The 16,622-nt window shown below is 35.9% G+C and overlaps 1 protein-coding gene across 1 annotated transcript; it reads left to right on the forward strand.

The window, feature by feature from the left end:
- The first annotated feature begins 15,513 nt into the window (after positions 1–15,513).
- LOC142548149 (uncharacterized) lies at positions 15,514–16,245 on the forward strand. The gene has a single exon (XM_075656481.1). The coding sequence runs from the start codon at positions 15,544–15,546 to the stop codon at positions 16,243–16,245; it is 702 nt and encodes a 233-aa protein (XP_075512596.1). The 5' UTR covers positions 15,514–15,543.
- Positions 16,246–16,622: the final 377 nt, after the last annotated feature.

The following is a 16,622-nucleotide window of genomic DNA, read 5'->3' on the forward strand; positions in this document are numbered from 1 at the left end:
GATTTTAGTGATGCATGATTCATTTGTTTGCATTATTTTAAATTATTTATGTTTATGTGATGCACGTTAAAAATGTTTTTTCGAGTTTCATATTTCAGGCGATTATTCGATGCGGGATCAAGGAAAAGAGACCGGCGACGAGTTTGGAGATTTTAAAATGTTGTATTTTATTTTAAGTTAGGAATGTGGCATTTTAAATGATTTATTTAGTTTTTAGCATTATAAAAGCCTAATTTAATTAATAGATGATTTTAAGATTTTTAAAACATTTAAAGTTTATCAATGGTGTATTTTATTTTAATTAGGGGATTTTTGTTAAAGTTGGTGTGGATTAACTTTTAATTAACATTTTAATTATGAATTAAGCAATTTTTCTTCCCCCTAATTATTTGTAACACACGCACAAACCCATATACACACACACATGTTTCACCTACACACACACACTTTCATTTCAGTTTCGAGAGCAAAAAAACTTAGGGTTCTTAATGTTATAGCAGCCTCCCCTTCATCTGCATTTTTCCAGCAATGCATCGTCCATTTTTCTTCAAGAAAATTGTGCAACGTTCGTCCCGGATCAACCCTAGCATCCTTTCCGCTTCGGTATCGTCGTTTCAAGAATTTTGAAAGATCAAGGCATGTATATTCTATTGTTTCTGCATCGATCTCGTTATATTACGTGTTGTGATGTCTATTATGCATGAAAATCCATGTATGTTGCGAAAAAGTTTGAGCAAAATCATTTGAATTGATTTTTAGATCCAAATTTTTAGATCTAAAAACGTGTCTGCTATCATTTCGATTAATGCGACAATTCGGTCGATTTTTTGGAAAATTTTTCAACATATAAAACGTAGTACTTTTCGATACCTTCGATTTGACAGTAAATTCGTAATTTTTGGATGGAAAATGAGTGAGTTATGATCGTTTTCATGGGTCTGCTCAATCTGCGATTTTTTGAAAATGTGTTCTTGACATTTTCTTGAAGTTTATTTGTTGCAGGCTTCGTTGGGGACCGTTGGGTGATCGCTGTTTCGTTTAGGTATATTGAGTATGAGGTTGGGATGATTTTTGGTGCTTCGTTTCGTGTCAATAGGCTCTTGGTTGCATGAGGAGTCATAGGAAACGTGTTGATGTCAACATGTCGTGTTCACGTGTTGTGTTGTGTTGTTTGTTGTGCGTCGTTGTTTTTAGGCGTTGTGTGAGTTTGGAACATTGCCATAGCGTCCTAGGTTGAGTCTCATTGCATCGGTTTGGGTCGTTTGGACGTGACTTCTAAAATTGCATCAAAATGTGTTCTTTTGGTTGGTTGTGCGCAAGGTTAGCGTCGCAACGCTCACCAGGGAGTGCCGCCGCTCCCGATCTGCGCAAGTCTAGCGCCACGGCGCTGCCTTTGTGGCGCCGCAGTGCTAGAATTGCGGCATTGCTAGCGCCGCAGCGCTAGGCAGTGCCGTAGCGCAGCGCTATCCAGCGCCTAGGCGCTTGTCCATGACTTTTTAAATCACTATTTTAGGTCCATGTCTTCCATGATGTTCACACTTCATATAGAGGTTGTTTTGGGATTCGATGTCATGGTTTAATACGATGATTAAACGAGGTCAAGTCTCGAGTGATTTAGAATGTCATAAGAAATTTGTCATTTCAGGTGGTGAGCACGACTATTACATCTAAGTTATGGAAAAATTAAGTGCATGTAATCATGTTTGTATGTGCAGCAGTGTCCCCAAGCGAGACCCAATGAATCCATGAACGCCATGTAAGTATGTCTGACGTGCAAAAGAAAATATTTTATTTTTTTTAGGTATGTTACATGTCTTGTGACCAATTATGAACGGGCTTGGGAGTCGGTGAACGTGGCCGAGGACCTCTCCACCCCGGTGAAGCATGATCGGGTTTAGATCAGGATTGGAAAGCGGTAAATCATGACCAGGAACCAATCCACCCGGTAAAGCATGACCGGGGACCTCATGTATGCGGTAGTGGATTTTTCCTGCCAGCCCAATACTGTGGTTTAGTCTGATCAGACACATTTATGTATGGGTCACTTGTTTTGAAACATATCTCTACGCAAAATGATGAAGTTTATGCATGTTCAAGTATGTATGATGCAAGTATGTTTATGAAAAGTTTTATGATGATGGCACGTCTATGTTTTTGTTATCACGCTCAAGTTTAAGTAGGTACGTTCTACTTTAAAGATGCATGTGATTTTATTATGTATTACTTGTTACTTCCAGTTTATACATATTGAGTCTTTAGACTCACTAGACTTGATCGATGCAGGTGAGGACGAGTATGAGGAGTCGAGGGGTGGGGACCAGTGAGCCGGCTCGATCTGCGCAGGAGGCTAAACCCGAGGACCACCTATGATTTTAAGAACTTTATGCTTGTTTCAAATACTCTGATTTTCAGGATATTGTTTACGATTTTTAAACGTTTACCTTTTTGCAAACTTCGATTGTAATTGTTTTTATTCCAAATATTTTTTTAGAAGAACATATTATTTTAACGCAATTTGAAGGTTTATTATTTATTTAAAAAATTTTTTATTTTTCCGTAAATATCAAGTAGTTTAAAATACGGTACGTTACATAAATTTTGGCAAAATCTTAGTGAAATCTGATCCGAATCGGTCCAAAGAGTAAACTCTACTTGAAAGTTCCCTTCATCTTGACATCACTTTTGAAATCACGTTTTTGCCATTTTTTGGATCTCAAATAGCTTCATGTAGGAAATTCAAATTTCAATTCTGTCGATTGTTCCATAAACCACTTGACGTAGGCTTTCCATCTATGTATTTTTGGGAATGTGCCAATTAGATATAAGTTGAAATATATTTTCCAAAAATATCCCTATCAGAGATATGTTGATTTACATTTTTGGAAATGTAGTTATCTGAGATAAGTTGACTTTAGCTTCCGACTTAAGAATGAAATATTTGACTCAAACATAATAAATTATTTATGAGAATATGATATAAGAATTATATAAATTTTTATATTCAGATATAAAAATTGATTTTGTGTCAATAATTAACAATATGGACATTAAATTTAGGATGTTAAGTGCTATATTTAAATATGTAAGATTTTGAAATATCTTATGAAGGTAAGAAACAATAAGAAATTTATATTATTTTGGAAACAAAAAATAGGTCATTACCTTATAAAAATAAAGTAAGTTATCAGATCTTGATGGGTATCGAGGAAAGTGTCGCATACATAATAAGTTCTAACTCTTCTTACAATACAAAAAAGGTACGATTTGAGGAGAAATGAATCCAATGAAACTAGTTTATGTTAGAGCATGCTAGACTCATAGTCTTGATGAATAAGATTTAGTAAAAGAAGAATTATTTGAGGAGTTAATTTCTTTCGTACAAGATTGAAAGAAATTTTAGTGACGAATAGATTATAATTCTTGGGACTTAAGTCAATAACCTGATAAGGAGTTATGTTCCAGGATTATATATTGATTCAACGTCATTCTGGGAATTGATTGGTTACACAATAATCATGCAATGGTAGATTGTCGGGGAAATAATGTCAAACTCCAAACCAAGAATAAATCGTATTTCATGGTAAGGCCAAGGAACAAAAATCTTTCCTTCCTGCTTCTCAGACCTAGAAAGCGATGAAAATTCTATCTAGCAATAATGTGAAAAGTACAAGAAGGAATCAAACTCAAGCTATAAAATATTTCAGTGGTGCGAGAGTTACCGGAAGCGTTACCTGAAATTATCTCGGACCGCGAAGTAGAATTTGAAATTAAATTGATAGTTAGTGTTGCACTAATATCTAAGGCACCCTATCAAATGTCTTCAACTCACCTCAATGAGCTAAAAGAGCAAATCCAAGATTTGTTAGAAAGAAACAAATCAGACCAACTGCCTCTCCTTGGGGAGCTCCAGTCTTATTTGTAAAGAAGAAGGGTGAAGTACAAGATTGTGTATCGATCTACAAAAACTCAATACGATTATAATCAATAACAAATTTCATCTTTCAAGAATAGATGACCTTTTTTATAAGTTAAAAGGAGCTAAGATATATTCAAAGTTCGATATGAGGTCAGGCTACCACAATTGAAGACAAAGGATATTCCTAAAACAACCTTCAAAACAAGGTATAGACACTATGAGTTCATGATAATGTCTTTTTGATCTGATCAATGCTCCAACACCATTTATAGACCTCATGAACAGAGTATTCAAGAAATTCCTCGACAAGTTTGTGGTAGTATTTATTGATGACATTCTTGCATATTCAACAAGTGAGGAAAACCGTAAGAAACATCTTTGAAGCTTTCTTGGATTAGTCGGCTATTATAGAAATGTGAATTTTGGCTAAAAAACGTAACATTCTTGGGTCATATAATCTCTAAATGGGGAATATCTATTGATCACAAGAAAGTAGAGGCAATCATGGACTGTCCTTGATCGAAAACCGAAATAGAAATTCGACGTTTCCTTGGATTAGTCGGCTATTATAGAAAATGTGTTGAAGGATTTTATTCTGTTGACCAAGCTCACTCAGAAAAACTATAAATTCAATTAGAGTTAAGAATGTGAGCAGAATTTTTAGATACTGAAAAAGAAACTCGACTCTATGCCCGTATTAGTACTTCCCAAATAAGGCAGGAATTTCACAAGTCACAATGACACATCAAAGTGAGGATTGTGATATGTTCTCATTCAAGAGAGGCAAGTAATTGCCTATGCATCGAGGCAAGTAAAACCATGTGAAAAAAAATTACCCAATGCATGATCTTGAATTATCTGCAATGGTATATGTGCCAAAGATCCAGATGAACTACCTCTTTGGTGCCAAATGTGAGATATTTATCGATCACCAAATCCTCAAATATCGTTCATACAAAAAAAATTAAACTTGAGGCATAGACAGTGGATCGAACTATTGAAATATTATGACCTAAAGCTAACAATATAGCTGATGCGCTAAGCCAAAAGGCATAGGGAAAGTAATCATTTCCTCACTGTCAGCGTAATTGTACCTACAAGAATCAGTGAAATTGAATCAAGACCAAGATCCCTCCTGAAAATTTTTTAGGAAAAACTCAAAGAAGGGAAAGCTCAAGAATTTCAGACTGATGAGAAGGGAATTCCGTGGATGAAACAACGTTTATGAAATCGAAACTCTTCAACAATATGAAATTTCTGAAGTGCACAAGTCGAAATTCTCAGTCCACCTTGGTAGTACCAAGACGTATCGAGATTTAAAAAAAATCTGGTGGAATAAAATGAAGAAATATTTGGATGCTAGGTGCCAAATTTTTCTACAGGTCAAAGAACAACAAAGGCGTAGATGACTCCTACAACCACTAGAAATAGCGAAGTAGAGACGAGAGCATATTTCCATAGACCTTGTGGTAGAACTACAAAAAATAAAGACAAAATCATGATGAGATTTGGATAATGGATAAGTTAAGAAATCCACACATTTCCTACATATCCATATGAATTATAATTTGGACAAGATGAACACCTTGTATGCGGACAATATAGTAAGACTACACAGTGTTCCAGGAAGAATTTTGTCCAATATGAACCCAAGGTTCTTTCTGATTTTGGAAATGTTTTCAGGAAGTCATGGGTACCAAGATCACTATCAGCACAGCTTGTCAATCCCAAAATGATGGCCACACTAAGAATAAAAATACAGACTCTTGAAGATATTCTTAGGGCATGTGCCATGGATTTCAGAGAAAATTGAAGCAAACACCTCCTCTTGACTGAATTTTCCGATAACAATAATTATTGTGGAAGTATTGAAATAGATCCTTAAAAGGCCATGTATGGACGAAAGTATTGGTCACCCCTATATTGGGATGAAATAGGAGAGAAAACTACCACTGTACCTGGCCTACTAAAGTAACCGTTGATAGAGTAGTTATCATCTAAGATAAACTCAAGGCAGCACAAGATCGACAAAAGAGCTACGCTAACTTGACAAAAAGACCGTTAGAGTTTGAAGATGGTGAAAAAGATTATGTGAAAGTCTCACCTACAAATGTAGTATCCTGATTCAGCAAATTTAGAAAGTTGAATCCAAGATACGTCGCACCATTCGAGATTCTAGGAAAACTTGGAACCTTAGCCTATCAACTAGCTTTGCCACCAGATATGTCCAGAGTTCATAATATATTCCACATTTCACAGCTAAGAAGATACATCCTCGACCCAGATCATATTGTTGAAGTTGAACCATTGCTAATAGACAGGAACCTGAATGAGGAACTAAAATATGAAGATGTCCATATTCGCATAGTGGATACCAAAGACCAAGTACTAAGAACATCGGATCATATAAAAATTCAAAATATAATGGTCTAACCATACCGAATGAGAAGCAATGTGGGAGCTAGAAGAGAAGATGCGTACCCAATTCCCGTACCTTTTTTGAAGAGCAAGAAAACTAAAGTTTCAAGGACGAAACTTCCAATAAGGAGGGAGATATGTGAGGATCCAGAATTTCAAAGAACGAAACATATTAAAGTGTGCAAAATTCAGCTAGTGGAGCTCGGGAAGTCACAAAAATCGCAAGATTGAAGTCGCGTATCTCGAGGATGCAAACCCTTAGCTCATGAACTTGAAACTTTAGCTCAAAGAAGTTTCATTCTTATGTCTTAGATAAACCAAAATTGTACCCAATGGGAGAGCTAAGAGGTTGGACAAATTTAATGTGCAAGAAATGACATTTGAGTTAACCAAAGTGCCTCTTGGTTGTGAATGAAATTTTGACTACTTGGGCACCAAGTTTTTGGCCAACCCTTTCACAAATCTTTGCACCCAAAATCACTCCAAGTTTCGGCCACTTCAAGAAAAGAAGAGCGGCTACATTCGGCCATTGTAGAGTTGTCCAAGTGCTGCCCAAATCATGACCGAGGTGCTGCCCATGTTCATCCTAATGGTTGTCCTTGTTCGACCCAAGAATTCCCATGTTCGGCCAAAGTTCGCCCAAAATCCAAGCAAGTTCGAACTGCACTAGTTCGATCGTGTAGTTGCCATATTTCTGAGTTCCAGCAAGGATCTTGCAACATATATCAACGTTATAAGGTATTGTTCTATCCCGAATCAAGTTCGAGTGCTACCCGAACCCTTGTAGAGTTATGTCCGGAATTTTCCTCGAATCTATCAAACTTTCGATCAAGTTTATACCGCACGTTCAAAACAATGGTAAGTGGGATATATATGTTTTAAAAGCTTATGTATGTGTTAAAATTCGATCGTATACTGTATGTTTTTCTTTGAATCATTTGCTTCACACTTGAATCTATTGCTAAGTTATGTTCCGATCCGATTTGTTCCGTCTGTTTCGTTTCGATTTAATCTGTTCCGATCCGAATCGTCTGTTTTACACTTGTTTTATATGATTCGAATGATGGCGCATCAGGAAAGCCTATAAGGTAAAAAGCCTCAGAGAGATCATGTCAATGGGAAAAGGCCCTAAAGGGAGTTTGAATACGGGAAAGGTCTTCAAAAGGAGCTCATTACAAGAGAATGCCCAGAGGGAGCCCAAGAACAAGGATATCCCCCGTTGTCATTATTATAAGATCTTTTGCTAAGTTATGTTATGTTCCGATCCGATTTGTTCTTTACTTTTTGATTTGATCTGTTTGATCCATATGTTTCGTCCCAATGGGTTAAGTTTGCTTGATATGATTCGAATGATGGCGCATCGGGAAAACCTGTAAGAGAAAAGCCCCAAAGAGAGCATGTCTATGGGAGAAGGCTCCAGAGGGAGCTTAGATGCGAAAAAAGGCCCCGGAGAGAGCCTATTTACAGGATAAGGCCGTAGAGGGAGCCTAAGATCAAGGATAGCCCATGATCATTATTATAAGATATGTGTTCGGTATGTGATTCTGATTTTATAAGACTTTGTTCTGTTTGATATGATCTGATTGATATATGTTATGAACTCTTTCTATTCCATTTTCTACTTTGCTCTGAAAAATGATCACTTTAAAAATATGTATATGTATAACTTGTTATTCTGGTATTCGATCAGCTGCCAATTGATGAGTGTTTCCCAAAACGCTCACCTCTTACTTCCCTCCCAGATAATAATGAAGAACATGTGGAAGAGACGGAACGACATTAATTTTGGGGCTGGTGAAAAAATCCAGAGTTATGAAGATAAAGTCTCTTATTACTGTTTATTCATTTTTTCGTACTTTTCTTTGTAAGAACAACTTCCGTATTATTCGTATTTCACATATGCAAAGACAATGTTCTTTTATGAATTAGACTAGTTTTTGGCTATTTGCTACGAGGCTTATTATTTTCAATGAAATTGTTAAATAATCTTGGATGTCATCTATGCCTCGGTCTCGGGATGTGAGCTTGTATTCATACTAATCACTCACCAATGTTTTCTTGGATGTTGGAGCGTCCCTGACAACACCCAACATGCGTATGCATTCGTTGGACATTAGACATCTTGCGTCTATCCATTCATCTTGTCTTGTGTATCGTTTGTACTATGATGGTCATCGTCTGTCGTTCTTTCAGATTCTGTTAAACCTCAATCAACTCATTTGGCCATTGTTTATGCTCTGTCTAAGTCACAAAGTAGTTAAGTGATGTTCGTGTATTCCATGATCTTATCCCATGTGAAAAGTGACTTGGAAAAATTTGAGCTAAATCTGGTTTGGGAAGCTTGTTGACTAAATTTTCAAAAAACTAAAGCTTAAAAAAGAACAAAAATGTGAAAAAAGCTACATAGAAGAGTCAAATGAAGACCATCTTTTTAGTGTGCGAGCTACTATTTCTGAGTCAAAATGAGATTTAAGTGGCCTCTGATCAGAAGAAAATGAAAAAAAACTACCTAAAAGAGTCTAATGAAGATCGTTCTTTTAGTCTAGGAGCTACCATTTTTTAGACAAAATACAATTTTAGTTGCCTCTAAGTGTGCAGGAGAGAATAACTCAAAATTGGAAGTGTTGTTGGGAGATGTTGCCAACATCAAGTACAAACACTTTACAATTTGATCGTGACATTTTTTCTTCTTCTTTGTTGTTTTATATTGTCTTTAGGCATAACTAAGACATGAATATAAATGACTGAATTTTTTCTTGGTTAGAGTGTTGTCATTTTTTAATTAGTAACATATGGATAAAACCCCATTTTCCAAAGTCAAATATTCGCGATTTATATATAGTGGACTAATGATGTTAAGTCTTTAGAAGCGTTTAAAATTGGTTGATTAATTTAAATATAAATTGTATCGTTTTTTTTTTTCGTTTGGTGTAGGATAGAAACTTGTTAGGATAGGTATGGTTTCTTGGCTTTAGAATTTTTCAACGTTGGACGGATATATTTTTTTTATTCCCTTTCCTTCTCTACCACATAATACATTTGTAATCCTCGAATTCTATCTTACAAATGGTAGGTATTGAATATGATCCTCAAGATATCAGAAGTGAGATGGATGTTCCATCGAGTGTGGCAACACCTGTTGATAATCTTCTTTCTTCAGAACAGTCTCATCCTCTTCATTGGTGGCGGTCAATCATAAAGAACCAGTACCCATAGAGTCAATTTCCCGTGGAAAACTGAGCAATGAAATTGATGTTAAAAATTCGCCCGATTTTGAGGTAATTTGTCGCTTTTTTTTCGGTCCTCCTCGGCCGCACCGATCTGGAAAAGAGAATCTTCTCCAATCTCTCTCTCTACTAGACCCAGATTTTACCTCTAGTGATGATTTGAAGGACAAAGATTTTGAGATGGTCGTGCGAAAAAGATAGCTATAGGTCCGAAGGACTGAGGTTCTACTGAGAAAGGCGAAAGCTCCAGCTCTGAGGAAGAAGCTGTGACTGCTGAAGGACCGAGGAGTCATGTTGAAGAGTAATTGTCTCTTGCCCACTTTCTCCTCATGTTTAAAGAAGAGAAAAGCTTTGGAGAAATTCATTACTGAGGATGACGAACCTGACGCTGAAATGTGAAAGAGTTTAACGACAATAGACTAGGAAAGTCTGATAACTCCATATTCGACTCTGAATTTGTGGAGAATACTGAGAAATATGATGATGAGGATAACATTTATGCTGAGGACGATGATAACATCACCCCGAACAATGTCGATGTCGAAGACTGTGACTTGAGTAAGTCTTTCCCTCGAAAATTCTACTATGAACTCTATGTCGCTCATTGGCACCTATACGCAAATCGTGGGATGATTGTTGAGAAAAATGTGGGTGTCGATGCCTATGGTAGGCAAAATTTGATCAAGTTATTTAAGACTCGAGGACTTCTCTCGAATGTCACTTTTGTGGCTCTATATTTTTGTAAGCCCATCCTTGAGTTCTTTTTGAACCTCTCATCCAGCGTTGGTGATGAAAGGTCAGTGAAATATGAAAGAGTGTTTGTGCGTGATTGTGTGTATAAGTTTAACCATACTGTGATCAATGAATACTACAACACACAGGCTATTGAAGAGGAAGGTTTGCTCCCGAACATTCACGAAATAACCGCCGTTATAATAGGAGGTTTGATTTGACATATTCTAGATCATCCAAAAAGACTATCGACTGCAAACCTGACCTTTTTTTTACTGTGTGCTGCACAAGACTGCTTTTTGGAATTGGGCTCTCTCCACGAACACCACAGTGGTTAAAAGACCACAGACACATGTTCTCTTTTCCATTGGTACTGAGGGTACATTTAATTTAGAAATCTAGTATTTAAAAATATAATGCAGTCTGCTAATGGTGGGTCGAAGTCCATAAAGTTGCCACTCTCCTCTCTGATCTATGGGCTCTTTGACTCTCAGGGTTTTACACGTGAATTTTGAATTTGGTATTGCCCCTGACATTGGCAATACATATTCGTCGTCTGTTGTGGCCTCTTTTGATTACATTATGTTGTCTTCATCATTTTTGCAAACAGAAATCGACTTTGGCCTTGAGCAGATTGCCTATACCAAGGAACTAATTGCACACTACGAAGCTCAGGCGATTGAATACCAACCACTCCTGGATGTGGTTGTGTATTCTGGTAAAAAAAAAGGAGAATAACGTGCAGGGGTAGCAAAAATCTCTAGTGAAGAAGATGGTATATATGTAGAAGCATGGCCCTCCACCTCCGGTCAAGGAGATGCGGAAGAAATAACTGACAGTGATGCGTTTTGAAGCCACTACCAAGTTCTTTCTGTTTATATTTTTGATGTTGCTAGTGTTTGATAATTTTCTACTTTATTCTTTCTCAATGGATGTTCTCGACTCGTGTTGCAAACACCTCTAACAACATCTCATCTAACATGACTGAGTTCAATGGGAGATATGCATCTAACTCAGGGGGGATTGTATGAATCAATTTGTGAAACTTTTAACATTTTTGTGTGTTTTGTCCAGAAAATTAAAAAAAGAAAGACCGAAAGAAAACATGCCTTGACATTCAAGACAAAATTTATTCTTTAATTATATTTTATTTTTTGATAATATTATGCTTAAAAATACTCAAGTAATAGAGTTTTATCTTTCTAAACTAATGATATTAACGAAGAGATTACTACTAACTCTAGATATGATCTTCATTTTTTAAAATATTTTATTTCCTAATAAACTCTATTTTCTATGTTTTGTAGTTATTTATTCAAGGCATCTTCTGTAGGTCATAAAGACTATATATATTGAAGAATAAATGCAGCAGCAGCAAAAAAGAGGCTGAGAGAGAACAAGAAACTCGTGTGTTGCTCTGAAGAAATCAAAGAGTCGAGCCTCGCTATGCTACTATGTTGCCGTGAAGTGTTGAAGACTTTCAAATACGTCAACTACCCAAAGTGTTGCTAGAGTGTTGTTCATTAAACTGGATTTCGGTTCACAAAGTTTGCGTCTATTGTTATTTGGTTATTTGCGTTGATAGTAAGCTAGGAAGCACTTTACTCCCATATTGTGTAAAAGGAGTTTGTTTCTAGTTATTTACTAGTATTCTTTTTCTGTGGAAACCGAATACATAATCTAGTTTATCTTTTGCCATAAGATATTGCACAAGTGTGGTCATTTGTGTATAATTATTTATGTCTTAATTTTTACCTACATAAAGTAGTTGTGTGCTAAATTATTTATTTAGCTTCACGTTGTGTCAGGTATTACACCACACACAACACCTATGTCTGTAACATACAATTATCATATTTTGTAGTACTTGTATGTTAAACATATCTTTCGGCTCGAATGGTCTGATGCAAAACCTATCCTAATTCCAACATCCTAACGGCTCCTCCCCAGTTCGCCTCGTCGAAACTACATTATTTGTTATCAGCTTCTTCTATGTTTTGTGTGTAAAGGGCTACTCGTGCAGCCAGATCAACAGATCAGTCATCGATACAACGTATAGATTCCTATGAGCGATAAAGCTCTTCGATTTTACCACATTGTGAGGGAGATTAACATGGGATATGACTACAAGAATTGCGATCATAGATGAAAACACAACTCCTGTGTTTCGCGGGAGATTATACTATAGTTTATCTTTGGGAGTGGTGATACCCCCATAGGATACCGGATCATGTATGACTCGGGAAATTAAATGGATAACCCAAAACAGAATCAGTGTGCAAACTACCTTCTTCAGCAGCCGGGCATGGGATGCCCGGGATATTTTTTTCCCCGGGCAATCGAGCGCCCGGGCTCTCATGCAAGCTCTTGAGAACTTCTACCCGAGCTTCCTCGAGACGCGCATCGCACTCGAGTGTATCGATATGAGCTATCTTATCTGTCAGAACAACATGGGTTTGGCGTGTCAGAGAAGTCATCAGAGGTATGATATGGGCAGCCACCTTACCCTACTTAGCAGGTGGCACTGAAAACAAGATAACCATGGGATTTCCTCCTATAAATAGCATATATTAATCTCATTTACAGCTCCTGGAATTCTGAATACTTAAGCACTCACGTATATTCACACATAAACAAGATATTTCATCCTTCTTCTTCACTTGCTGACTTAAGTATCGGAGTGGATACGTCGGACACTCCTCTGGTGCTCATTCACGAGTTCATTTCATTGTTTGCAGGACACGGTAGAAGCCTCAAAGTTGCAGAGATATATTTTTTTCACAAGATATATCCTTTCCTTACTCATTTTACTTAAACCTTATATCATCATCCGGTGGATCGTCCCGACTTTCGCTCACTTGATTTACCCGGATTACATCAGGGAGTCAATGAATTAAAAATTTGGATCACGAATGGTTTCTTGGATTGATTTGAGCCATTGGTTTTCGTCTTCGAGATTCTTAGAGTCATCATAATTGATTATTATTGTTCTTCTTCACTCTTGTAGGAACATCATCATTTTTACCTTCAATTACGAAATAACTCGTGAAACAATAAAACTAATTATATTAGTTATCTGATAATATATAACAAAACATTTTGAATATTTACTTGTTGAAAATAAAATAATATAAATTTATAATATTGATCAATTCGCGATTGCGGCTAATATAGTTCCACATGGTTATGATCTCGAACTCCTCGACCATAAGTAATCGGTTTTAATAAACTTGAAATCGAATCAAAGCCAAACCCATCTATTTTATTTCCCTCTACTTTTATATAATTAAATTAAATATATTTTAGATTGATACTTACTTCCATGCCATTCAACAAGTTTATATGACATAACAATTATCAGAACAACATATGAAAACTCTCCAATTAATTAAACATTGAATCCCAATAATTTTATAATTAAATCGACGATTCAAAGATATATAGAGAAAATCACACTTACGCACAATAATCATCTGTAGTCGTCGGTCGGGAGTCATATTGTGCGGGTAAATGATTACTCAGCGCCATCCGATCCGATCCCACCCGACCCTTTCGACGTTATCCTTCTCCTTCTTTCTTCCCTCTCCATTTCTCTGCGTATGTGTGTGATCCAATCAATGGTAATATGTACGCATGGATCCACCGGAGAATTTTCGGCTAGTCCACGTGAGTACGTACACCTAATGCTCGTATACTGTTCTATCCCATTAATTGGTTTTTTTTTGTTCAAATTATAAAATCATTTTCTTGTCTAAAAAAACATTATTTTAAAAGATATATTACTATAGAATATTTTACACGGTTAAAATTACAGTTTGTTTTTTCCAAAAATTTTGAAGCATGAATATTTTTCGACAATCCAAGTAAAAAGATGAGCCGCGTGGTATAATTAGTTTTCTCTGGATTATACTTTTTTCACGAAAAAAATTATAACTTTATTAATGTATAACCAAATAGTTAATTACAAGATTGATCAGCCAAGATGGAAAATTCTCAGGCACCCAACATAATGGTGCATGGGAAGAAACAACAAAATTCACTAAATCTCGGGTTATTTTAATGGTCGTTCGTCTAACATGATCTTTTTCTCTTGATTATTAGAGAACTCTAGTAGGTGAAGTAATATAAACTTTTTTTCTCGTGAGAGAAGCGTGTGTTCAAACTAACATAACTCTTGGAACATCTTTTTTCCTAATTTCAAAAATAGCAAATACACATATATTTATCTATCCTCAACGTACATATACAATATAATAACATCACATAAACTCGAGTTTTTTGTATTTTAATTTTAATTTTTTTTAATATTTTGGAGTGAGTACATGCAAAATTTAAATTTCCAATACAGATTTATATAATGGTCCAGCATATGCAAAAATAGTTTATTCGTGCAATCTTCTTATCTTTAGAAAATCATACTGTCAGAATTATATTCGTTTTGAGTATTATAAATTTTAGTAATTGATTAGCCATTAATACACATTTATAGTAGCAACTTTCAGTCTATCTATCTTCAAATATTACATGAAATCAGTTAAATCCTAAATCATACGTACTATTGATATGTAATATAATAATTAATAAAAACTACCAAAAAATCTCATGAAATTTATTTAATAATCAATATAAATATATGAAATTTTGAATAGATTTCAAATCCAAATTTATTTTTTGAAAAGAAAAATTATATCTTTTATATTCGATAAATCGCACACTTTGAATAAAGTTTATTGACAAAAAAAATTGGAAAAACATCCTTTTGCGTATCTAGTTATTTCGGCCAACATATCAAAGGGTTCGTTTACTGCATCATTATTTTTCTTTTGAAAAAGGAAAAATATAACGAATATTAATAAAAAAAGGTCAATAAAATATAAAAAAGAAAATTTTCCAAAATACGAAGGTAAATATATATTGAACAGTTCTTATATATTATATTTATATTCGTGAAACGAATTGACCTAATCTATATATACAAAAATAATACATGGATTGGATTAAAAACTTGTCTCACAAAATTAAGACATGAGACAATCTTATAAAATATTTTGTCATATTTTAATTAAAATTATTTACCCGTTCTATTTAATGGCATGTGGAAACAGTACCCTTTATTATTTCACATTTAATGTCGTACCAAAGTTTATCTTCCATATTTCACTATAAATATCAGTCCCCCTTTCTTGTAATTTCTCACCCAAAAAAAAATAATTAAATAAATTAAAAGAAAATTATTTTTCATTAAAAGAAATGCCAAAGCAAATTCAGAAATCAGTTCGAGAATGCATTTCGAAGATCAAGATTTCCGATGAACAAATTCAATCCCGAAGTTGCAGGCGCACCAAAACGCCGTCGTTTGACGTCCATGCGAAGCGGAACGAAAGCGACGCCGTTACGTTATCGGACGTAGATCAATTCTTGTATGAGAATTTCAGTTCTCTTTATCTGGAGGAGCGCGAAGAAGGAACCGGGAACAGACGCAAAACTACCTCGTTCCTGTTCGAATCTCCGAAATTACTCGATCCTCCGCCTCCACCAGAGACCCTACGACGCTCGGGTAGGTTTTTCGTCGCCTCCGGTTCTTCGAGCTCACTGATCACGGATGAAGCGTGTTCTTCCCCAGCCTCCGCCGCGGAGGAGTCGGAGGAGAACACAGAGGAAGATGGAAAGGCGACGGACAATTTCATAGTCATCTTCACGCATTCCCCCAGTCCTTACGAGGATTTCCGGCGATCGATGCAGGAGATGGCGGAGGCACGTGTGGCGCAGGCCGGGAAAGTGGACTGGGATTTTCTGGAGGAGCTTTTGTTTTGTTATCTGGATCTGAATAACAAGAAGTCGCATAGGTATATCTTGCACGCGTTCGTGGATCTGATCGTGGCTCTGCGGGGGAATCCCGGAAAGATTACGGCGAGTCGTCTGGCGTGGAACGGCAGAGGTGGTAACTGGTAGAAGACCGAAAGGGGGTGATGTAATATTGCATGCATGAATTTTATTTAGAAAAAAATAATTGAAAAAATGTATATAAATAAATAAAGTTGTGGTTATATATAATAATAGACACAATTCTTTTCAAACCATTTTACAACTTAGGTCTGTGAGTTGGACCTTCTACTTGGATCGATCCATAAAAATGTATATTTTTTATATCAAAAGTAATATTTTTGAATCTAAATATGAATCGGGTTGACTACATGACATCTCAAGAAAAGTTGAGAATCAAACTTGATTTCTCCACCAGAAGAGTCATTTGTTGCAATCAATCACTCTCTCTCTGTCATCTTAGTTTTGAGTTTGCCACAAAAGACTTGTCTAATGTGGTTTACCTG

This window comes from Primulina tabacum, chromosome 6 (genome assembly GCF_025594145.1).
Source record: "Primulina tabacum isolate GXHZ01 chromosome 6, ASM2559414v2, whole genome shotgun sequence".
Classification (NCBI taxonomy): Eukaryota; Viridiplantae; Streptophyta; class Magnoliopsida; order Lamiales; family Gesneriaceae; genus Primulina; species Primulina tabacum.